Source organism: Symphalangus syndactylus, chromosome 10 (assembly GCF_028878055.3).
Source record: "Symphalangus syndactylus isolate Jambi chromosome 10, NHGRI_mSymSyn1-v2.1_pri, whole genome shotgun sequence".
Lineage (NCBI taxonomy): Eukaryota > Metazoa > Chordata > Mammalia > Primates > Hylobatidae > Symphalangus > Symphalangus syndactylus.
The window spans coordinates 96,445,530-96,470,595 of record NC_072432.2 but is presented as its reverse complement, the minus strand read 5'-3'; the positions used below and the strand labels follow the sequence as shown (position 1 = coordinate 96,470,595).

The 25,066-nt window shown below is 38.7% G+C and overlaps 1 protein-coding gene across 6 annotated transcripts in view; it reads right to left on the bottom strand.

Moving 5' to 3' along the window:
• Nucleotides 1–25,066, bottom strand: part of GK5 (glycerol kinase 5) — a 78,748-nt gene that overhangs the window by 26,628 nt on the left and 27,054 nt on the right. For all 6 annotated transcript variants that reach the window (XM_055295181.2, XM_063610676.1, XM_063610678.1 and 3 more), the window contains 7 exons: nucleotides 13,984–14,059; nucleotides 12,728–12,789; nucleotides 12,469–12,542; nucleotides 12,204–12,264; nucleotides 9,204–9,330; nucleotides 7,714–7,818; nucleotides 3,792–3,886 (listed from right to left, as the gene is read on the bottom strand). In XM_055295181.2, coding sequence (XP_055151156.2) covers nucleotides 3,792–3,886; nucleotides 7,714–7,818; nucleotides 9,204–9,330; nucleotides 12,204–12,264; nucleotides 12,469–12,542; nucleotides 12,728–12,789; nucleotides 13,984–14,059 — 600 coding nt within the window. The remainder of the gene's footprint in view (nucleotides 1–3,791; nucleotides 3,887–7,713; nucleotides 7,819–9,203; nucleotides 9,331–12,203; nucleotides 12,265–12,468; nucleotides 12,543–12,727; nucleotides 12,790–13,983; nucleotides 14,060–25,066) is intronic.

Sequence of the window (25,066 nt, the reverse complement as noted above, 5' to 3'; positions counted from 1 at the left end):
AATAAATAAATAATAAAAAAAAAAAATAAAAAAAAACATGAAGAACAAACATCCCTGCTGGAGCTTGCAGTCTCACAAGGAAACAGACAAGAGTCTCACAAGAGGGCAACACACCAAAATGGTCATTTCAAGGACATCCAGTGCTGTCAGGAAATTATGGTTCTCAGAAAAAGCACCTTCTAGCTTCAGGGTTTTGACACATCATCCCTTTACCTGAAACACCTCTACCACCCTTTCTCCTAATTAATTCTTACTCCCTTCCAAATCTTGGTTTGGCTTCCTCAGGGAAAACTCTGGACCCCAGAGACTAGACGAGGTCTCTGTTTTTATGGAACCCTGTAATTTCCCATCATACCATGCACCACAGTTTATAATCACATATTCTGCTTGATGGTTTGTTGAAACCCCACCTTTCTCAATACACTGTAAGTACCACAGGGTGGAACCTTGTCCAATGTACTCCCAGTGTGTCTCTTGTGTCTAGCACTATATCTGGCTCCCCATGGGAGAGCAATACACATTTGGTGAATAAATGAACAAACTATTTTTCTTAATGACTTAAGAAATTCTATATTACATCTTATCTTTGCTATAGCTATGATTTCCCTCCTACTGAGATTTTATTTTAATTTTTCAAATCTATTAACACCTTCTGGTGATTTTAATTAGTAAAAACGTATACAGTAAATCTGGTTTATATCAGATGGTATAGTATCATAAAACTAAGATTAGTCAGATTTGGCCAGTTCAATTAGTTCCTAGCAATATGCTATGATTTTTCCTGCATAAATATGACTTCTTCCAGGATATCACAGAAAATACTGCTTTAACTGGCCTGAAATTTGTTTGGTTCCCTGGGCAAAACTAGTAGTCTCCTGCCCCAGAACACAGACTGCACCATTCAGACATCCTAGTCACTCACAAAACTAGAGATGGCAATCACAGGACTTGCTGGCTTCATCCCCTTCTAAGGAAACTGCTTGAATCCACAGGCCCTGTTAACTAAAGCTGCCATGTTTCATGCTCTAGTCCCAATGCCATCACCACAACTGTAGAGGGTGAGTACAGCTGACTCAGTGTCTGACTGAAACGCAAAAAGACAAGGTGGTCCAATCAGATTCTCTCCCCTGAAAACCAAAACCAGGAAACACGAAGAAAAAGACCCCATCAATGAGGGAACTGAAGCTAAAAGGATGCATAAGGTAGAGAGAGGAAGGTTGTATGTGATATTTCTAAGTTGTGAAGAAGCAAAAAGTGTAAGAAAAATAATGACAATTAAGCAGAAGCTATGGAGGAAGAAAGGCCACAGAGCAAAGCTGGTAATGAAAAGAGAAAAGCAGAACAGAGAGAAGCAGGAACCCAAAGAACACTAAGAACTGCTGTCAGTTGCTGACTGCTATCCAATCCCAGTCCTCAAGAGTATGTGGACAAACAGCTTCTCTGTCTATCCTATTACTGCCATCATCACAGTAACTCTAACGTACAGGTAAATGACCACTGATTCTTGCCTCTAATACCTATTTCAGTATCCCACTCCCCAAACCACAAGCCCTGCTAGAGGAAAGCCATAATGGTTGCACTAACTGATGCCACCCCCAGTGTATGGCTTCCACCCTTTCTGCCATTCCCTGAAGTGGCTGTCCTAGACTTTCCCATTTTCCTCAAAGCTCATCCTGTACCCCTTTCTCAGCAGATTCCTTTGAGAAAATGAGAATACTAGGGGCCTTCAACATCCAGATCCCGATTATCTAAGGCTGTAACAATATTCTAAAATTAAAGGCAGTTTCACAGATACATAAACCTTCCTTCCTTTCATGCCCCATCCCTCATTTTCTCTAGTTTTTGACATAGGCAGATTATAGGTGATCTTCCCTCCTATTTTCCAGTTTAGTATTAACACATTATTGCTGTTTGATTTAACTTTCAATTTCCAGTTAAAGTTTCATTTTACACAGGGAAATACATGACCTACGGTCAACCTACCACCTCTCCCAACTACCCTCTACTGCCAGTATATGGGCAGGTTGCAATCATGGCAGGACAGGGACATTTTGCTATCAAGAGGAAATTAAAAATCAAACCTGTGATAGTTTTGTGTAAATCTTTTGGGTTTAATACTTTAAAAATATATTATTATTATTACATAATAGATATAATTATTATATTATATTACAGGTATGTGAGGTGATGGAGAAGTCAAAGACAGACTTGCTAAGACAAGGTGACTACTAAGTCCTGTAGCACATTTTTCAGAGAGAAGAAAAGAACCAGTAGTTGGCTAATCAAACCTTACCTTGCTGAGGACAATTATTCATCTAACCTTTTTCCTGAAATCTCAATTAGATAAAAAATTTTCACTTTCTGGACTATGATAGGTGCTATTTAGAGGTTCCCTCACATCATCCTGAAGAGGATGCAATGGAATCAATTCACAAGCTCTCAGTCCTTTAGGATAAAGTACACAAAATATAAATATTACAGGTATTGAAATAATGCCCATTTTAAAATCTAGTTTTGGAAGTATGATATTTTTAAAGATTTAAAACACCCTGACCTATTTTTTTTTTCTACCAGCTTCTATATTATAAACCCAAACTCAAATTTTGGACTTTTGTAACTAATTGCCTGAATATGAGATAAGCAAGAAGAGAAAGTTGTATTTTTTGAAAGGAAAAAATATTTAGAGGAGGATTAAAAAGAGTAGTATGAGCTTTCCCAAAAAAAGTTTAGTAAACTTTAACTAAAGTATATGACATACAGATATATAACTTTCATAATAATATACTTGAAAAGTTGTTTTAAAAGTGTTTGTAATAATACTTTAAAATTAAAGGCAGTATCAGAGATCTTTCAATTAAATACAAAGTTAAATGTTACAAAATCAAGACTTCTCCTAGGTTCATTTTTTGATTAAACAAAGTAATCAATACTCCACCATAACAATTAATGAAAAGAGATTTTGATTTTTTTTTTTTTTTTTTTTTTTTTTTTGAGACAGACTCTCACTCTGTTGCCCAGGCTGGAGTGCAGTGGTGTGATCTCGGCTCACTGCAACCTCCATCTCCCAGGTTCAAGCAATTCTCCTGCTTCAGCCTGCTGAGTAGCTGGGACTACAGGCATGTGCCACCATGCACGGCTAATTTTTTGCATTTTTAGTAGAGACAGGGTTTCACCGTGTTAGCCAAGATGGTCTCGATCTCCTGACCTTGTGATCCACCCGCCTCAGCCTCCCAAAATGCTGGGATTACAGGCGTGAGCCACTGTGCCCAGCCAAGATTTTGATTTTTAAAAAGTTTAAAACTTACAAATGTACAAGTGCAAAATATACACATACATATACATGTGTGTGCATATATGTGTGATGTATGTACCTTGACATTATTTCTCTTAATTCTCAATGGCTTATTTCCTCTAAGTAAAGAATGCAAATTTACTGATATATTCCCCCCACTGGGAAATGGCTATTTTTGGTCATGATAAAGTAATGCTAAGTCTTATGTAAAAGTTCTATGATAAACCTTCCAACTCTTAGGTTCCACACAGTTCTAAGCAGAAGTCAGCTGAATTCCATCAGCACAAGCCAAGCCAGCAGGGCCACATTCAGGATGCTCTGCTTCCTCATGGAATTCATGCTTGGTCAGAGCATAACTTCTCAGCCCTAAAATCTACCTTTCGTCTTAGTTCTGTTCAGTGCTCAAATTTTAAGGTAACAGAGTGGTAGATATATAAGTTTGGGTGTGGCAGGAGAAGAAAAATATTTGTAATTGCCATTAACTTTAAAAAATACATACCTGTAATCCACTAAAAGATGGAACAAAACAAACTCCTTCAGAATCCTCCAAACTTTTGGCCATTTTTTCAGTCTCAGCAGCATCTGTGAAAAGGTCTGCAAAAACAAACAATCAAAAACCCTAAAACAAAATGAAGAGGTTGGAGAGACACAAACAGAATTATGTTACATAATAGTATTTACCTGCATCAACATTTATTATGAATATAATGTAAAAGATTGCTCACTTAAAAGGGTCAGCACAAAGACCATTCTGTTCTGGTACTATCTGAATTCTCACACTGCATAGGTTTACAGGCCCATAGAAGGGAGACAGGAGGTAGAAGGCCCTATTAGGCTCTGTATGCAGCAGGCCTTACTTTTTTTTTGAGACAGAGTTTCACTCTTGTTGCCCAGGCTGGAGTGCAGTCGCACAATCTCAGCTCACCACAACCTCCACCTCCCAGGTTCAAGCGATTCTCCTGCCTCAGCCTCCCAAGTAGCTAGGATTACAAGCTTGCGCCACCATGCCCAGCTAATTTTGTATTTTTAGTAGAGATGGGGTTTCTCCATGTTGGTCGGGCTGTCTTGAACTCCTGACCTCAGGTGATCCGCCTGCCTCCGCCTCCCAAAGTGCTAGGATTACAGGCATGAGCCGCCGCACCCGGCCACTTTTTCCTTTAAAGATATTTGGGCTGTTTAAAAAATCAATTCTATGTAGGATTTTTGGCATTAAAAAATTATTCTTTGAAAGATAAGAGCCATCCTAGGTTTCTGATGAAAGTATCATCTACCTATAATATAATACCCAAGAAAATTAACTGAAATACTCCATCTAATAAGTTAAATAAGGGGCCAGTAACAGATATATTAAAAGTCAATTTTTAAAAAACATGCAAACAAAAAAACCAAGACAATTAATTTAGTAAACTTTAACTGAAGTACATGATATACAGACCAAAAAAATGCACAAATCCTAAGTGTATATAGCTAGATGAGTTTTCACAGTGTGAATACACCCAAGTAACTGACACCCAGGTCAAGATACAAATTTCTTTTGTTAAACATCATACTCGTGAGATTCATTCACACTGTTACATGTAGTTGTACTCCATTCATTCTCACCTCTATATAGCATTCCATTATGTGACTATAGACAATTTATCAATCTATTCTATTAGTGATATACATCTGGGTAGTTCCTAGTGTTTGGCTAATAGAAACAGATCCCAATGAACATTCATGTACATTATTTTTGGTGGACCTATGTATACATTTCTGTTTATTAACACAAAGGAATGGAATGGCCAGTTCTAAGGTCTTCACATTTAGAACCAGCTTTAACAGATAATTGCCAAATAGTTTTTCAAAGTGGCTCTACCAATTTAAGGCTCCTGCCAGCGGCACGAGAGTTCCAGTCACCTATCTTCCTGCCAATAGTTGATATTGTCTACGTTTTTCAATTTAGTTATTTTGGTAGTATTACATGGTGGTTTGATTTTGGATTTCCCTGCTGACTAATAAAGTTAAATACCTTTCCACTGGCCATTTGGATATCCTTGTTTGTAAAGTGACTTCTGAATGAGTATGTAGGACTGAACAGCATAGATCAGAAGAAAAGACTCGGTCATAATAAATATTGCTGGCTTTAGAGAGCCTTGATTAAGTTGACTTTATATCATTTTATGATTTGTTATATTACTAAATTAATATACTTAAATTCACTAAAGACATTTAAGGAGCACTTATATTAAAACTCAAGTTAATGAGGAGCACTCAATAATAACTACAAATTTTACTTAAAATGACAGTTATCAAATCCATAAGTTTCATCCATTTGTTCAAAATGTCCAGATAATGCATCAAAATATCTTCACCACTTCAAAAACTAATGTTAAAAACACTGGTTTTAAACCGAGTATGGTGGCGTATCTGTAATCCCAGCTACTCAGGAGGCAAAGGCAGGAGGATCACTTGAGCCCAGGAGTTTGAATCCAGCCTGGGCAATATAGCGAGACTCCTATCTCTTTAAAAAAATTGGTTTTAAAATCTATACTTTTTAACGAATCATGTCCCAATATTCAATTTTTACAAGACAAGATGTAGGAAAACATACTAGACATTTGGTTTGAGGAAAGTTTTTGGTAACAGATAAAGAAACAGAAAACAAAGAGAGATTATCTTATTCACATTCTTCACTGTTTGTTTCATCCCTTGCTTGAAGAATTTCTCTAAATAATCTTCCACTTAATCTGTTGTCAAATAAGCTAATTGATAAAAAGTCTTTCAGAGTAAGCACACTCCATTCACTCTCTCCCACTGAATGCAACTAAGAATCTTGGAGGAATAAATGGAAAAGCCATCTGGGGACTCCCTGTTTTTATATTTTCTCTGATATTCCTGGCCTAGACTCAGAGATAGCCTGAAACCCAAGGACTCAGATCTGTACACTGAGTGCAAATATGAAGAGCTTCAATAGAAGCTCTTTTCTGGTCTGAGCAGTAGGAGACAAGGGTCTCTACACGACAGAGTGGAGAGATTCCCATTTTTTATTTTCTTTAGATTTTTTTCATTCTCCCAGGCCATCCTATGGCAGCAGCAATGGCAGCCCAGTAGCACAGGCACATAAAACTGCAAGCTAAGAGCATGGGGGGAAATCCCTTTTGCTTGCTTCTTCCCGTGCCCCCGCTCCCCTTGGTCTTGCCTGCCCCTGGCAATCCTGTGGCTGCAGTGACAGCAGACAGAGCAGCAGAGGCAACCAAAACTCGAAGATGAGAGGTTAAGAAAATCCCTTTTGCTTTCCTTCTTTTTTTTTTTTTTTTGAGATGGAGTTTTGCTCTTGTTGCCCAGGCTGGAGTGCAATGGCGTGATCTCGGCTCACCACAACCTCCACCTCCTGGGTTCAAGTGATTCTCCTGCCTCAGCCTCCAGAGTAGCTGGGATTACAGGTGCACACCACCATGCCCGGCTAATTTTGTATTTTAGTAAAGATAGGGTTTCTCCATGTTGGTCAGGCTGGTCTCGAACTCCCAACCTCAGGTGATCTGCCCGCCTCAGCCCCCCAAAGTGCTGGGATTACAGGCGTGAGCCACCGCGCCCAGGCTTCTTTCTCTTTCTTTGTTTCCTTTTTTCCCTTCTTTCCTTCTCTCTCTGACCCCCCCTTTTCTCCTTCTCTCATCCCTCTTGCCACTAGGCTAGGGAGGTAGAAGTAGTAGCAGGTGTTCAGTAGAGAAACTAAAGCACCAGCTTTCTAGCCAGAACACCAATATGGGGATCCCCTGAGAGTCAAAAGGTACCAGGGAGATTACTGAGAGAAACGAGCTCAGGAAAAATTACCTTATAAAGGTTTTTATGAACTCCTAGTCTCACTCTTGAGCTGCACATGTAAATATATGACCCTAAACAACAAGCCTAAGGCTTTGAGAACTAATCTCCAGGCAAACCATCGGTGGCACAAATGAGGGGCAGATCCAAATAGCACTGCGAAAGCACTGAAAACTGAACTGACACTGGAACCACAGCCCAAAATGTGCATTTCTTTAATTATCGTATGTGAACAGCATTTCATTATAGTCATTTGATTGTAAAATACCTGTACTTCCGTCCTTTGCCCATTTTTGTCATGTTATTAATTTTTCTGACATATGCTACAAATTGTTTTTACCAATCTGTCTTTTAATTTTGCTTATGGCATATCTCTCCTTACCCACTAATATTTTATATAGTTAAATCTATTATTCTTTTTCTTTATGGTTCCTGTCTTTAAGACCTAGCCTTTTACCATTTCGATATCATAAAAATACTTTATATTTTCTTTTAATAGACGTCATTTTATTTTAGTGTTTCATTTGAACAATCCATTTGCTCCCTACTAATCTGCAATCCTGTGGCATTCTTGAATTCTTTAGGTCTGGCTTGTGAAATCCATTTAAAAGACAACTTACCCAACTGTTGAGCCCATTTTATGGCAGTACCAGTGTCTCCTGCATTGCTTTCAGCTAAGCATACGACTTCTTGCCCAATCTTCCACCCAATTAATGGATAAAAGCCTTGCAAAGCAAACAATGAATGTTAAGTCAAATATATGCATAATTCATTATAGAGACTTCTACAATGTAATGATTTGGTTATCTCAAAAAACTGCAAAGTGCCTCTGAAGTCAGACTGTGGACCTTCAAACTCCAGCCCTTTTACATTTACTAGCTGTAGTCTTGCAAAGTTTCTAACCTTTTAGCCTCAGTTTCCTTAACTACAAAATGGCCTACTCAGAGAGCTACGAAATGAACAAACTGAATTAATACATAAAAAGAACTTAGCACAGTGCCTGGCACATAATATGAACAATAAATACTAATTTGTGTTAGCTATAGGCATGTCTACATCTCTAGAAACATGACAATAAATAGTTTAATTGAGAAATAAAAGGGTACTATGAGATTGGTTTGCTAGAGAACTACGCTATTGTGTTTACCTGTGGTTTTCAAACAAGGCTCCTAAATAGAAAAAATCTAATAGAATTGTCAACATTTTCTAATTCCATCTTCCTAGTTAGGGGAAAAAGAAGAGCTTGAGGAGGGATAAAAGGTAGGAAAAAGATTTTTTAAGCCACCTCTTAGTAACCATGTTATGGAAACAGAGCCCAAACTAAGAGCTCCCAGCCCTCCAGAGTATAGTTTATAATCTAGATTTCTTGGTTTGTAAATCCTAGGATTTGTTCTATTAAAAAGAGCAAATTCTTAGCAATTGTCATTATCCATTGCATTGGTCTCTAGCTGAGGACTACCACTGGAAGAAATTCACAAAATAATTTTCTAACAAATAGAAAAAAAAAAATTTAGAACCCTAGTATGAAGTTTTTTTTTTTTTTTTTTTTTTGGAGACAGAGTCTTACCGTGTCACCCAGGCTGGAGTGCAGTGGCATGATCTCGACTCACTGCAACCTCTGCCTCCCCAGTTCAAGTGATTCTTCTGCCTCAGCCTCCCAAGTAGCTGGGATTACAGGTGACTGACACCATGCCCAGCTAATTTTTTTGTATTTTTAGTAGACACAGGGTTTCACCATGTCGGCCAGGCTGGTCTCAAACTCCTGACCTAGGGTGATCCGCCCACCTCAGCCTTCCAAAGTGCTGGGACTACAGGCGTGAGCCACCATGCCCGGCCCCTAGTAAGGAGTTTTGAACAAATACAACATGTATTATAGAAAAATACCCAGAAAGCTGACCGTATATCCTGAATTTTTCAGTAATATCATTCTTGTTTTTTATGCTTTTCATTTAAAGGGAAAAGAAAGGGAAATGATAATTAACTGTCTTTAAGAATAATAAAATATGTTAGAGAATATCACAAAATGGGAAAATAGTGTAAATATCACAAAAGTTAAATATGAACAGAAGTGATATTTGATTAATAAATAGGATAAATTCTAACTACTTACCTCCAATAGTCTGTTGAAGGCTATTTCCAGTGTTAATATCCAAAAATGTCCCAGTTCCCATGGTTAATTTCACATCACCGGTCTGGAAGCAGCACTCTCCAAACATGGCTGATTGCTGGTCAGCAACCTACCAAAAATGTTCAAATGTAAACCCATTGCCCTTAACAGTGGCCAATTTTATTATAGCCCATTGTCTCACTTATTGTACTATCATGATTAAACATTTTCGTTTCTTTTTCCTTTTCCTTAAAATTAAAAAAAAAAATCCCAAAGAGAATAGGGGGCAACAACCATAGGATAGGAGTCTCCTTAGGACTAATACTCTGCAGATAACTAACATGCCTCAGGAATTGTTTTTATTTTGGTTTTTTTGTTGTTGTTTTGTTTTTTAGAGACAGGGTCTTGCTCTGTCACCGAGGCTAGAGTGCAGTAAGATCACAGCTCAATGCAGCCTCAAACTTCTGGACTCAAGTGATCCTCCCACCTCAGCCTCCCAAGTAGCTAGGACTACAAGGCAGCTAGGACTACAGGTGCACACCACCACACCCAGCTAATTCTTTTTCATTGAGATGGAGTCTCACTCTGTCACCAGGCTGGAGTGCAGTGACGCGATCTGGGCTCACTGCAACCTCCACCTCCCGGGTTCATGCCATTCTCCTGCCTCAGCCTCCCAAGTAACTGGGACTACAGATACGCGCCACCATGCCAAGCTAATTTCTGTATTTTTAGTAGAGGTGGAGTTTCACCATGTTGGCCAGATGGTCTCGATCTCTTGATCTCGTGATCCGCCTGCCCCGGCCTCCTAAAGTGCTGGGATTGCAGGTGTGAGCCACTGTGCCTGGCCAATTCTTTTAAATTTTTTTTGTAGAGATGGGGTTTCACTATATTACCCAGGCTAGTCTCAAACTCCTGGCCTAAAGTGATCCTCTCACATTGGTCTCCCAGAATGTTGGCATTACAATCATGAGCCACCATGCCCAGCCTGACTTAGGAATTTTTAATGGGTAACCTACTTCACGACTTTTAAGTATCTATGAGTAACCTTAGAAATGAAGGTAAGAGGCCAGGCGTGGTGGCTCACGCCTGTAATCCCAACGCTTTGGGAGGCCGAGGCAGGCGGATCATGAGGTCAGGAGATCAAGAGCATCCTAGCTAACATGGTGAAACCCCGTCTCTACTAAAAAAATACAAAAAATTAGCCGGGTGTGGTGGCAGGTGCCTGTAGTCCCAGCTACTCGGGAGACTGAGGCAGGAGAATGGCGTGAACCCAGGAGGCGGAGCTTGCAGTGAGCCGACATCGCACCACTGCACTCTAGCCTGGGCGACAGAGTGAGACTCTGTCTCAAAAAAAAAAAAAAAAAAAAAAAAATGAAGATAAGAATAAAAATGATACCCAAAAAAAACTAAGACTTTTTTCATTTTCAACTTATATTTGTTTCATTCATTAGTCAAATAACCCTTACAAATTTATTTTATTAAACAATATAAAACATAGGTAAATGTTTTGATATAAATAGATGTAAGTAAAAACCATCTATTTCCCAACCATACATTTTTGTTAAAATAAAAATTATAACATTTTGTTAATATAGTCAAATGTAGATATACAAACAGCAACATTTTAAGGATCAAAACTCATTTAAAGGCTGGGCCTGGTGGCTCATGCCTATAATTCCAGCACTTTGGGAGACCTGAGGTCAGAAGTTCGAGACCAGCCTGGCCAACATGGTGAAACCCCACCTCTAGGAAAAATACAAAAATTAGCCGAGCATGGTGGTGCACACCTATAGTCCTAGCTACTCAGGAGACTGAGGCAGAAGAGTCACTTGAACCCGAGAGGCGGAGGTCACAGTGAGCCATCAGTGAGATCATGCCATTGCACTCCAGTCTGGGAGACAAGAGTGAAACTCCATCTCAAAAACAACAACAACAACTCATTTAAAGAACCCTCTGTCACTAATTGGTAACCCTTCCAGCCATACCTTAATCTAACCCTGCACCTATGCCTAGACTGAATAAGACCGATCCTCTCTAAATGATAATGAATTTGTAACTTGGAAATTAAATTCCCTTTCCCTCAGCTGCTCCCCCAGCTACTGTGGAGACTGCACATCTTGCAACAGGTAGTCTATACTTCCTGCTTAAGCTGCCGCAGGAAATCAAAGGCAATGTGAAAGGACTCTTAAAAATCAAAAACAGGCTTGGCACAGTGGCTCATGCCTGTAGTCCCAGCACTTTGGGAGGCAAAGGCGGCAGAAGGCCCCAGTCTAGGAGTTCGAGACCAGCCGGGGGAACACAGCAAAATCCTATGTCTACCAAAAATACAAAAACTTAGCCAGGTGTCGTGGCACACACCTGTGGTCCCGGCTACTTGGGAGGCTGGGGTGGAAGAATCACCTGAGCCCAGGAAGCTGAGTCTGCAGTGAGCCGTGATTATACCACCGCACTCCAGCCTGAGTGACAGAGTGAGACCCTGTCTCAAAAAAAAAAAAAAAAAAAAAATCAAAAATGGCAAATATTTCATTATTCTACAAACTTATTTACTGGTAGATGCTGGCTAAGGACTTTATTAAATGTACATACAACTTTCTCTGCTAGTTTAAGTTGCCCTAACACTGTTTGTGGTTACACTTTATCAAACAGAACATAAATATTTGCCCCATCACTGTGTTTTGTCTCAGAGTACCAAATGTAAACTAAATGCTACTCAGAATTAAAAAAAATTTTTTTAATTTAAGTTTTCTGATAAACAATATACAGGCAAGTCAGAAAAGGTTATAAAGTACTTCCATGATAGAATACTGGCTCAATGGTCCCCTTCCCAAAAATATAGCAGATACTATTTGTCATATCCAGGGAACTTTAACTTAAAAAGAAAAAAAATACTTTAATCTTACTCTGCCAAAGACCTTCTGTTTCTCTTAAAGCTAGTCCCAATTATTAATACGTATTACTTTAGTTTATACTATATAAAGGGAATCCCTCAAGTTTCCTACTTACCAAGGCAACTATTGGTATAGGCACACCAAATATCTCTTCATCCACTGATCCAAAATTGTGGCTTCGAATAAAATTCATTAAAAAGTTAGTTACAGCTCTAGAAATATTAGTTTTAAAACTCAGCAAATTGTTTTTTTGCATAAGCCAAAAAGTTACATAATGAACACACAAGTCCTTCAAACATGTAATAAAATGCTTTTCCCCACAAAACAAAATGAATTCAAGAACCATTGTGCTGGTTACTATGTCTGATGTTTATTATTACCTTGTGTCCCTTACGGGAGGTAGGAGAGAAAGTGGTATCGAAATTAGAGAGGTAATCACCCCACTCCAACACATCTGAGAATAAAAACATATCATCAGAATATACATATTTACATATATCAAACCTCTAAACATATATCAACACATCATGTTGTACATGATATATTTGTCAATTAAAAATAAACTAATTTAAAAAATTTAAATCTATCTATATTACACAAAAATGTGTGATTCAAAAAGAAGAAAAAAAATTTTTTTACCTTATATGGGTCAAAAAGTCCAGTTGTACTAGCATTTGAAAAATCTGTGGCATATACAGAACCTAAATTTAAATAGGAAATAATACATTTATTATCAGATAGTATAAATCAACACCTACCCATAGTATATAATATAGACCTTTGTATACCCTCAAATTCATTCCAAAATGTGTATTTTCTTTTTTTTTCTTTTTTTTTCTTTTGAGACGGAGTTTTACTCATTGCCCAGGCTGGAGTGCAATGGCACGATCTTGGCTCACCGCAACCTCCGCCTCCCGGGTTCAAGTCATTCTCCTGCCTCAGCTTCCCGAGTAGCTGGGATTAGAGGCATGTGCCACCACGCCTGGCTAATTTTATATTTTTTAGTAGAGATGGGGTTTCTCCATGTTGGTCAGGCTGGTCTCAAACTCCCAATCTCAAGTGATCTACCCACCTCAGCCTCCCAAAGTACTAGGATTACAGATGTGAGCCACCGCACCTGGCCCAAAACGTGTATTTTCAATGTGACTCCAAAAGCAATTTCCCACTTAATATTTATGAACTTTTATAGTTGTGCAAAAGTACTTACATACATGTTGTCACTTTATGATCCCCCAGTTTAAAGATGACAAAGAGGCTCAAAGATGTTAATGTCACCCATAGTCATACCCACTAGCAAAATGGCAGATTTGTTACTGAACTTGTCTTATCATTCTTGAAATTAAGACTGTTCCCCAGTCTTATATTGAATTTTTATCACAATTTATTTAAAAATTGTCCTCCTCTTATAATAAATCTAGAATAAGTCTAGCTTTACTAGAACATGTTGTCATTAGGGTACCAAAGAGCAGTACGTCTGGAGTATAGGAAGGGGGGAAAAAAAAAAAAACTTCCGGCCAGGTGCGGTGGCTTACGCCTGTAATCCCAGCACTTTGGGAGGTTGAGGCAGACGGATTGCTTGAGTCCAAGAGTTCAAGACCAGCCTGGGCAACATGGCAAAACCCTGTCTCTACTAAAAATACAAAAAATTAGCCAGACATGGTGGCACATACCAATAGTCCCAGCCACTCAGGGGGCTGAAGCAGGAGGATCGCTTGAGCCCAGGAAGCTGAGGCTGCAGTGAGCCATGATTACACCATTGCACTCCAGCCTGGTTGACAGAGCGAGATCCTAGCTCAAAAAAAAAAAAAAAAAAGTAACTTCTACTTTTTTTAGGCAAATCATTTCTCTTGATCAAATTTCGGTTATTTAAAATAGATCTTCCAGGTCATCTTTACCTTTTGTGAGCTTATATAACAACCAGGTATCAATAGTCCCAAAGCAGCAATTTTCTTCTTCAACTGCCTTTTGCACCTTGAAAACACAACAGCACAAAATCGATTCAAAAAGGCTAAATTACTAAGTGCATGATTAAATGCAGATCAGTGATACAATATAAACCCATTTTTATAAAAATTAATATGTACACAAAAAAATTTCTAGAATATATTCCAAATAGTTCTGAGTGATTATTACATAGGGCATGAGATCTAGCCAGGGGAGGGAGGGAAGATTTTCGTTTTCTATATAATATTTCTGAAAGGTTTTAGTTTTATACCAAGCATGCATTAGTTACGTTTGTGTTTTTTTATTTTTTTTTTTAAGTATATACATTTTTAGTTTAAACATCCACTAGTCAGCTGGGTGCGTTGGCTCACGCCTGTAATCCCAGTACTTTGGGAGGCCAAGGCAGGTGGATCACCTAAGGTCAGGAGTTCAAGACCAGCCTAGCCAACATGGTGAAACCCCATCTCTACTAAAAATGCAAAAACTGGCCAGGCGCGGTGGCTCACACCTGTAATCCCAGCACTTTGGGAGGCCGAGGCAGGCGAATCACGAGGTCAGGAGATTGAGACCATTCTGGCTAACACGGTGAAACCCAGTCTCTACTAAAAAATCCAAAAAAAAATTAGCTGGGCATGATGGCAGGCACCTGTAGTCCCGCTACTTGGGAGGCTGAGGCAGGAGAATGGCGTGCACTTGGGAGTTGGAGCTTGCAGTGAGCCAAGATCACACGACTGCACTCCAGCCTGGGCGGCAGAGCGAGACTCTGTCTCAAAGAAAAAAAGCCCAAAGCTGGGACGGCATACTATGGCCCACAGGCCAAATCCAGCCTACTCTCTGTTTTTGTACAGCAAATTAAAAATGGTTGTCATAATTTTTAATGGTTAAAAAGACAAAAGGAGAATATTTTGTGACACATGAAAATTATATGAAACTCAAATTTCAGTGTCCATAAGTAAAGTCTTATTGGAACACAGTTATGCTCATTTGTTGCCTACAGCTGCTTTCACGGAAGAGTGGTTGTGACAAAAACCTTATGCCCCTCAAAGCCTAAAATATTATTAACAGGCCAATTCTTGGCATAAAGCATGCCAAGGGAAACAGAAGTGTCAACACCTCTTTAAACTATAATAGCTAGTAGAGAAACTGAAATGCCTGTTAGGGTGTTATTAACATACTGAAAAACAATTTCTTGAAACAAAGTTTATCACCTCTATAACTCTTATTTGTCCTTCAAGACCAGCATTTCCTGGCTTTGCCCAAGCCTGCCCCACTCCCACACTCCTTCTAACTCAGTCTGTAGCATTCTATGGATAGCTTCCATTTAGCCATTTTCTCACACCATTACTGCCTCTCTACTAGACCCTTAGCTCTTTAAGGGCAGGGACAAGATTGCATTTATATTCATATCCCAAACACCTAGGAGGGTTCCCAGCAAATAGCAGATGTTCCAAAAAATACTTAAGTAAGTAAATAACTGAAAAAGAAAAGCAAATGGAAACATTTAAAGATAAATTATACTTTAATAGTAGAAACGATCAGTAAAATGAAAACAAATGACATGAGTTCCCAAAATGAGGTCATTTGTAGGTTATTTATAATACAAGTACTTTAAGATTCCATTCAAGAGTTATGCCACTTAAATATGGAGTGCTTTAAAGTATTATTATATTTCAAACTCTTGTTAAATTTAGAAATTTTTATTCTAAAATTTGTTCCAGATACAACTTTTTTTAATAGCCAAAAGTTAACCTGTATTTCAGTGAGTAGCACAATGCCTGACAGGTGGTAAATTCATCCATCTATTAAAAACTATTTATGAGTCAGGGCCTCTGATAGGTGCTAGGCCCTTAGGAGGAGGCTAGGGTGACACAGAGTAGACATCAGGGCTCCTAAGGTAGGAGGACCTAGGTCAACCCCCCTCACATTGGCTAAGGACTGCAAATGGCTCTACCCTAAGAGTAGGAGTAAACTAGAAGGACAGGCTCTCATAGGAACTACAAGTCAGATTTGAATAATCTCAATTATTAAGTTGGATTGACATAATCCTGTTAACTGGAAGAATGAAAGAAACAAACATAAATCATATTGAGAGCAAGACAGCATTATGTTAAGGCTCTCAAATTCTACACACAATTTTACAAATATAATGTCAAGGTCACATAGATACACATATATATATACAAATAAGTAACCAGGCATATGAAGAAACAATAACATGGAAGAAAAACAAAAACAGGAAAAAAAGACAGTCCATGGGAGCTACAGATGATGGAATTCATAGTTGTGGACTTTAAAATAAACATGCTAATTATATGGGAAAAAATAAAAACTATAGAACTAAAAAATTAAGAACTTGATGGGTTTTAATAGCACATTAGAAACAATTGAAGAGTGGATAACAGACTGGAAGACAGGTTGGAATAGACTGGGTAGAATGAAGCACAGAGAGACAAAAGGATGGAAAATCTGTAAGATAGGGTTAGATACACAGGGGATTTAGTGAGAAGGTCTAAACTTAAAAATGTACAAGAGGGGACTCCAATTTCCCATCTGATAGGTAAAGAGCTTGGAAGTCCTTACTGACATCCTCAAAAAAAAAAAGTTGAGCAAACTGAATATCAACAACTTTCCTTAGATCCATAGAGAATTGAGGTCATAGGGCAATGGCCCATATTTGGGCTTTGAGAAAAAAAGAAGATAAGGAGAATGGAGCAGAAATTACATTTGAAGAGATAACACCTAAGAATTTTTCAAAATCAACAAAGACCTCAAGCAACAAATTCAAAATGCCCTACAAACCCCAAGTAGCTTGCATAAAACACACTAAACCTAGATAATAAGCACAGAAAATATGTTTGATAAATTCAATACCCATTCATAATAAAAAGTGCCAGCAAACTTAGGAAAGAAAGGGAACTCCCTTAATTTGATAAAGTACAAAGGATAGCACCCTAAAACCAAATTCATACTAAGTAAAGAAATGTTAAAAGCCTTTGGTCCAAGATCAGAAACAAGAAAAAGAACTAATGATCACTCCTTCTAATCAACATATCCTGGAGGTCTTTGCCAATGAAAAAGAAAAAAGTGTTAAACCAGCAGGAAAAAAATCTAGTCATTTGCAAAAGACATAACTGTATACACAGAAACATCCCTTGCAAAAAAAAGCTATTAGATAAGTTACTAGAATAAGTGAATTCAGCAACATTACTGGATTAAAGGTCAATTCATAAAAAGTATATTTCTAAAGACCAGCCAAAAAGAAGTATAAATAATTTTTTTTTTTTTGAGATAGAGTCTGGCCATGTCACCCAGGCTGGAGTGCTGTGGCGCAGTCTCAGCTCACTGCAACCTCCACCTCCCGGGTTCAAACGATTCTTCTGCCTCAGCCTCCCGAGTAGCTGGGACTACAGGTGCGCGCCACCGCACTCGGCTAATTTTTGTATTTTTAGTAGAGACAGGGTTTCACCATATTGGCCAGACTGGTCTTGAACTCCTGACCTCGTGTTCCGCCCACCTCAGCCTCCCAAAGTGCTGGGATTACAGGCATGAGCCACTGCGCCCAACAAGAAGTATAATAATTTAAAGGACTAGTTAAAATAGCTACAAAAGATATCAATTGCCTAACAATAAGCCTACACATTTTAAAAAACTTTAAGTGGGGCTAGGTGCGATAGCTCACACCTATAGCCCAGCACTTTGAGAGGCCAAGGTGGCAGGATTACTTGAGCTCAAGAGTTTGAGGCCAGCCTGGGAAACATAGCGACACTCTATCTCTATTAAAAGTGAAAAAATTTGGCTGGGCGTTGTGTCTCATGCCTGTAATCCCAGTACTTTGGGAGGCCAAGGCAGGTAGATCACTTGAAGTCAGAAGTTCAAGACCAGTCTGGCCAATATGGTGAAACCCCATCTCTACTAAAAATACAAAAATTAGCCTCCCATAATCCCAGCTACTTGGAAGGCTGAGGCTGGGGAATCACTTGAACCCAGGAAGTAGAGGTTGCAGTGAGCCAAGATGATGCCAATGCACTCAGCCTGGGTGACAGAGTGAGACTCTGTCTCTAAATAAATAAATAAATAGCGAAAACATTAGCCGGGCATGGTGGCACACACCTGTAGTCCCAGTTACTCAGGAGGCTGGGGCAGGAAGCTCACTTGAGTCCATGAGTTTTGAGGCTATAATGAGCCACGATCATGCCACTGCACCCCAGCCTGGGTGACAGAGCAAGAATCTGTCTCAAAACAAACAAACAAAAATTTTTTTAATGGCAAAAGATCCGAACAGACACCTCACCCAAGATATACCAATGGTAAATAAGCACATGAAAATATGCTCTGTATCACAAGTCATTAGGGAACTGTAAACAATGAATATTACTACACACCTATTGAAACAATAAGATACTACTACACACCTATTAAAATAGCTAAAATCCAAAGCACTGACAACATCAAACGTTGGCGAGGATATGGAGCAAGAGGAACTCTCCAACTGTTGGTGGGAATGCAAAATGACACAGCTACTTTGGAGGATAGCTTGATAGTTTCTTACAAAACTAAATGCAGTCTTACCATATGATCCAACAATCATACAGCTATTTACTCAAATGAGTTGAAGATATATGTCCAAACAAAAACCTGCACACAAAAGTGTATAGCAGTTTTATTCATAATTGCCAAAAACTGGAAGCAACCAAGATGTTTTTAATAGGTAACTGGATAGGCCGGGCACGGTGGCTCATGCTTGTAATTCCAGCAGTTTGGGAGGCCAAGGCAGGTGGATCACTTAAGGTTGGGAGGTTGAGAGCAGCCTGGCCAACATGCTGAAACCCCGTCTCTACTAAAAATACAAAAATTAACTGGGCATGGTGGCAGGCACCTGTAATCTCAGCTACTTGGGAGGCTGAAGCAGAAGAATCACTTGAACCTGGGAGGTGGAGGTTGCAGTGAGCTGAGATCATGCCACTGCACTCCAGCCTGGGCGACAGAGTGAGACTCCGTCTCAGAAAAAAAAAAAGGTGATTGGATAAACTGTGCCACATTCAGACAATGGAATATTATTAGGTGATAAAAAGAAATGAGCTATCAAGGCACAAAAATACATGGAGAAACCTTAAATGCATATTGCTAAGTGAAAGAAGCCAGTCTGTAAAGTCTATATACCATATGATTCCAACTATATGATATTCTGGAAAATACAAAGCTATAGAGACAATAAAAATATCAGTGTTACCCAGGGTTCAGAAAGAGATGTGAGTAGGTGAAGGATAGGGGATTTTTCAGGACAGTGAAACTATGGTGTATAACAGTACTGCAATGGTAGATACATTACATTAATAATAATGTTTCCATATTGGTTCATTAATTGTAACAGATGTACCACTGTAATACAAGATGCTAATAACAGCAGAAACTGTTGGGGAGTAAGGGCATATGGAAACTATATTTACTGCTGAATGTTTCTGTAAAACCTAAAACTACTCTAAAATTAAAGTGTATTAATTTTTTAGAAAACAAAGGACTGAGGTACTTCACAAAAGGATATACAAATGGTAAGTATGTGAAAAGATATCAACTTTGTTAGGAAATAGAGTAATGCAAATTAAAGCCACAACGAAATTGAGAAGTGTGAGTTTTCCCATACTGTTCCTTTTTCAAGATTCTTTTGCTAATCTGGGTTCCTCAAATTTCTATGTGAATTTTAGGATCAGCTTGTCTGCTACAAAAAAAAAAAAAAAAAGCACGAATTTTGGTAGAAATTGTGTTGTACCTGTAGATAAATTTGAAGAATACTATAATCTTAATAGTATTAAATATTCCAATCCATGTACATAAGATGTCTTTCCATTTGATGTTTTTGTAAATGAAATTGTGTTCTTTCTTTCTTTTTTTGTGGGGGGAGACAGCATCTCGCTCTGTTGCCCAGGCTGGAGTGCAATGGTGTGATCTCAGCTCACTGCAACCTCTGCCTCCCCAGTTCAAGTGATGCTCCTGCCTCAGCCTCCCACGTAGCTGGGATTACAGGAGTCCACCACCATGCCTGGCTAATTTTTTATTTTTAGTAGAGAGGGGGTTTCACCATGTTGGCCAGGCTGGTCTCGAAATCCTGATCTCAGGTGATCCACCCACCTCAGCCTCCCAAAGTGCTGGGATTACAGGCATGAGCCACTGCGTCCAGCCGAAATTGTTTTCGTAATTTCATTTTCTAGTTGTTCATTGCTAGTATATAGAAACAGGATTAATTTTTAGATGTGCAGCGGGTCATACCTGTAATCCCAGCACTTTGGAAGGCTGGGGTGGGAAGATTACTTGAGCTCAGGAGTTCAAGAGCAGCTAGGACAAAATAGTGAGACCTTGTTTCTACAAAAAATTTAAAAATTAATGGGGGCCAGGCATGGTGACTCACACCTGTAATCCCAGCACTTTGGGAGGTCGAGGTGGGCAGATCACTTAACGTCAGGAGTTTGAGACCAGCATGGCCAACATGACGAAATCCCATCTCTACTAAAAATACAAAAGTTAGCTGGGTGTTGTGGCGCATGCCTGTAGTCCCAGCTACTTGGGAGGCTGAGGCAGGAGAATCGCTTGAGCCTGGGAGGAAGAGGTTGCAGTAAGCCAATATCATGCCACCGCACTCCCGACTGGATGACAGAGTAAGACTCCATCTCAAAAAAAAAAAAAAATTAACTGGGCATGGTGGTGTGCGCCTGTAGTCCCAGCTACTCTGGAGGCTGAAGTAAGAGGATCTCTTGAGCCTGGAGGTTGAGACTACAGTGAGCTGTGATCGTGCCACTGTACTCAAGCCTGGGTGACAGACTCTGTCTCAAAAAAGAAATTTTTTTTTTTTTTTGTATATTGATCTTATACCCTCCGACCTTACTAAACTCATTTATAATATTAGTGCTAATTTTTTTAGGAAATTTCTTAGGATTTTCAATATACAAGATCATGTCATCTGCATCATAGAGATAGTTTTACTTCTTCCTTTCCAATCTAGTTGCCTTTTATTACATTGTCATGCTCAACTGCCCTGGCTTAGAACCTCTCATACAATGTTAATTAGAAGTGGTGAGAGTGGACATCTTTGTCTTGTTCCCGAACTTAGGAGAAAAACATTCAGTCTTCAACTATTAAGTATGGTGTCGGCTGTGGGTTTTTCAAAGATCAGGTTGAAGGAGTTTCCTTCTATTCCTAGCACGTTGAGCATTTTATCATGAAGTGGGGCTAGATATTGTGAAATGCTTTTTTCTATATCTACTGACATGATCATGTGTTTTTTTGTCCTTTATTCTATTAATATGGTGTATATTAATTTTCTATTTTTTTACATTTACCAGTTTTTTATAAAAGATCCATATTACTTGAATTTTGAACGCTAAACCAATCCTGTATTCTTGGGATAAATCCCACTAGTAATGATATATAATCCTTTTTATATGTTGCTGGATTTGACTTGCTAATATTTTGTTGAAGTTTTATGTGTGTATGTGGTTTCTTTCCAGAGATAGGGTCTTACTCTGTCATCCAGGCTGGAGTGCAGTGGTGGTGTGATCCTAGATCATTGCTGTCTCAAACTCCTGGGCTCAAGCAATCCTCCCACCCAGTCTCCCAAGTAGCTGGGACTACAGGTGTGTACTACTATACCCAGCTAATTTTTCAATTTTTAATTTTTTTGGAGAGATGGTGTCTTGCTATATTGCCCAGGCTGGTCTTGAACTCCTGGGCTCAAGCAATCCTCTTGCCTTAGACTCCCAAAGTGCTGGGATTACAGGCATGAGCCACCACACCCAGCCTTGTTGAGGATTTTTGCATTTGTATTCATAAGGAATATTGGTCTATCAGTTTCTTTTCTCTTGATGTCTTTGATCTGGTTATGAGGGAATACTGGCCTAAAAGAAAGAGCTGGGAAGTATCTCTCACTCCAGTAATGGAAGTATAATCCACTATTGATAGTGGGGTATTAAAGTCTCCAACTATTTCTATTCAATTGTCTATTTTCCCCTTCTATTTTTTGGAAGAATTTGTGAAAGGATTGTGTTAATTCTTCTTTAAACTTTTGGTAGAATTCACTAGTAAAGCCATCTGGCTCTGGGCTTTTCTAGGTGAGAATTTATTATTTATTACTTCAATCTCTTTACTTGTTATAGATTTATTCAGATTATTTATTTCTCCTTAAGTTATTTCCAGTAGTTTGTGTATTTCTAGGAAATTTTTCATTTTATCTTGGTTATCTAATTTGTTGGCATGCACTTGTTCATGGTATTGCCTATTAATCCTTTTTATTTCTGTGAGGTCAGTATTAATATCCGTAATTTCATAATAATTCATAATTTTAGTTATTTGGGTTTTCTCTCGTCTTTGTCAGTTTAGCTAATCTTTTCAAAGAAGCAACTTTCAGTTTCATTGATTTTCTTCATGGTTTTTCTATTCTCTATTGTATTAATTTTGTTCTAATTCCATTATTTCTTTCCTTCTGCTTGTTTTGGATTTAGTTTGCTCATCTTTTTCCATGTCGTAAGGTAGAATGGTAGATTATTGAGTTGATATTTTGCTTCTTTTTAAATATACTCTTCTACATGTAATACAGTCTTGCTATAAATTTCCTTCTAAGTACTTTATCTGCATCTAACAAGTTTTGGTATGTTGTATCTTATTTTCATTCATCTCAAAGTATTTCTTAATTTCTCTTATGATTTCTTCTTGGACCCACTGGTTATTTTTAAGTGTGTTGTTTAATCTTCATATATTTTTGAACTTCCCAAGTTTTTTCTGTTACTTTTAATTTGAAGCCTTTATGGTCAGACAACATACTTTGTATGATTTCAATCCCTTTAAATTTATTGAGGCTTGTAGTATGGCCTAGCCTATGATCTATCCTGGAGAAAATTCCATGTACACTTCAGGAGAATGTATATTCTGTTCTTGGGTAGAGTTTTCTATAAATGTCTGTTAGGTCTAGTTAGTTGTTACTGTTAATCAAATTTTCTACTTCCTTGTTAATCTTCTGTCTAGTTATTCTATCCATTATTGAAAGTGAGGGCCAAGCGTGGTGGCTCTCGCCTGTAATCCTAGCACTTTGGGAGGCTGAGGCAGGTAGATCATGAGGTCAGGAGATCAAGACCATCCTGGCCAATACAGTGAAACCCCGTCTCTACTAAACATACAAAAAATTAGCCAGGCGCAGTGGCGGGTGCCTGCAGTCCCAGCTACTCAGGAGGCTGAGGCAGGAGAATGATGTGAACCTGGGAGGTGGAGCTCCCAGTGAGCTGAGATCACACCACTGCACTCCAATCTGGGCGACAGAGCAAGACTCTGTCTCAAAAAAAAGAGAAAAAAAAAAAAGAAAGTGGGGTACTGAAATCTCCAACTATCACTGCTCGACTTTCTATTTTTCCCTTCAATTCTGTCCATTTTTGCTTCATGTATTGTAGACCTCTGTTAATAGGTGTTTATAACTGTTATATATTTATGATGAATTGACCATCTTATCATTATAAAATTCCCTTTTTATCTCTAGTAACATGTTTTTGTTTTAAAGTCTATACTGTCTGATGTTAATATAACCACTCCAGCTTCTAACAGTGACTGTTTACATGATATATCTTTTCCACTCACTTACTTTTAACCTCTTTATATTTTTTAAATCTTAAGTGTGTCCCTTATAGACAACATAGAGTTAGATCTGGTTTTTTTTATCCAGTCTAAAATCACACTCAGATATTATTACTTACCAACTAGGATGGCTAAAATATAAAAGACTAATAATGTCAATTATGATAGTAAATGAAATAAAAAGTCCTCTGATCACATACTGATAGAAAGTGTGTACATTGTTATTATCACTTTGCAAAAGTGTTTTGACATTATCCATTAAAGATAAAGATATATGGCTGGGCATGGTGGTTCATGCTTGTAATCCCAGCACTTTGGGAGGTTGAGGCAGGCAGATCACGAGGTCAGGAGTTCAAGACCAGCCTGGACAACATGGTGAAACCCCATCTCTACTAAAAAACTAGCTGGGCATGGTGGCGTGTGCTTGTAATCCCAGCTATTCAGGAGGTTGAGGCAGGAGAATCGCTTGAACCTGGGAGGCAGAGGTTACAGTTAGCCGAGATCGCACATTGCACTACAGCCTGGGTGACAGAGTGAGACTCTGTCTCGAAAAAAAAAAAAAAAAACTATCGCAAAGACAAAAAACCAAACACCGCATGTTCTCACTCATAGGTGGGAATTGAACAATGAGAACACATGGACACAGGAAGGGGAACATCACACTCCGGGGACTGTTGTGGGGTGGGGGGAGGGGGGAGGGATAGCATTAGGAAATATACCTAATGCTAAATGACGAGTTAATGGGTGCAGCACACCAACATGGCACATGTATACATATGTAACAAACCTGCACATTGGGCACATGTACCCTAAAACTTAGAGTATAATAATAATAAAATTAAAAAAAGGTGAAGATATATATACATATTCATGCCCTAAAAATTCCATTCCTATGTATAGACATAGCAATTACATGTACACCAAGAGATGAATTATTCATAACAGCTAAAAACAGGAAATAACCCAAATGTACATGAATAGAATAGATAATAAACTATGGTAAAATCATACATCGAACAGCAAATAGCAATGAATATATAAGCAAAGTAATTTAAACACAACATTGCTATATGTCAAAAACATAATGTTGAGCAAAAGCAGTCTGACACAAAAGAATTCCACTGACATAAATCAAAGATTTGGCTGGGCATGGTGGCTCACGCCTGTAATCCCAGCACTTTGGGAGGCTGAGGCAGATGGATCACCTGAGGTCAGGAGTTTGTGACCAACCTGGCCAACATGGTGAAACCTCGTCTCTACTAAAAATACAAAAAATTAGCCGGGCGTGGTGGTGGGCACCTGTAATCCCAGCTACTCGGGAGGCTGTGGCAGGAGAATCACTTGAACCCGGAAGCTGGAGATTGCAGTGAGCCAAGATCGCGCCATTGCACTTCAGCCTGAGCAACAAGAGCAAAACTCTGTCTC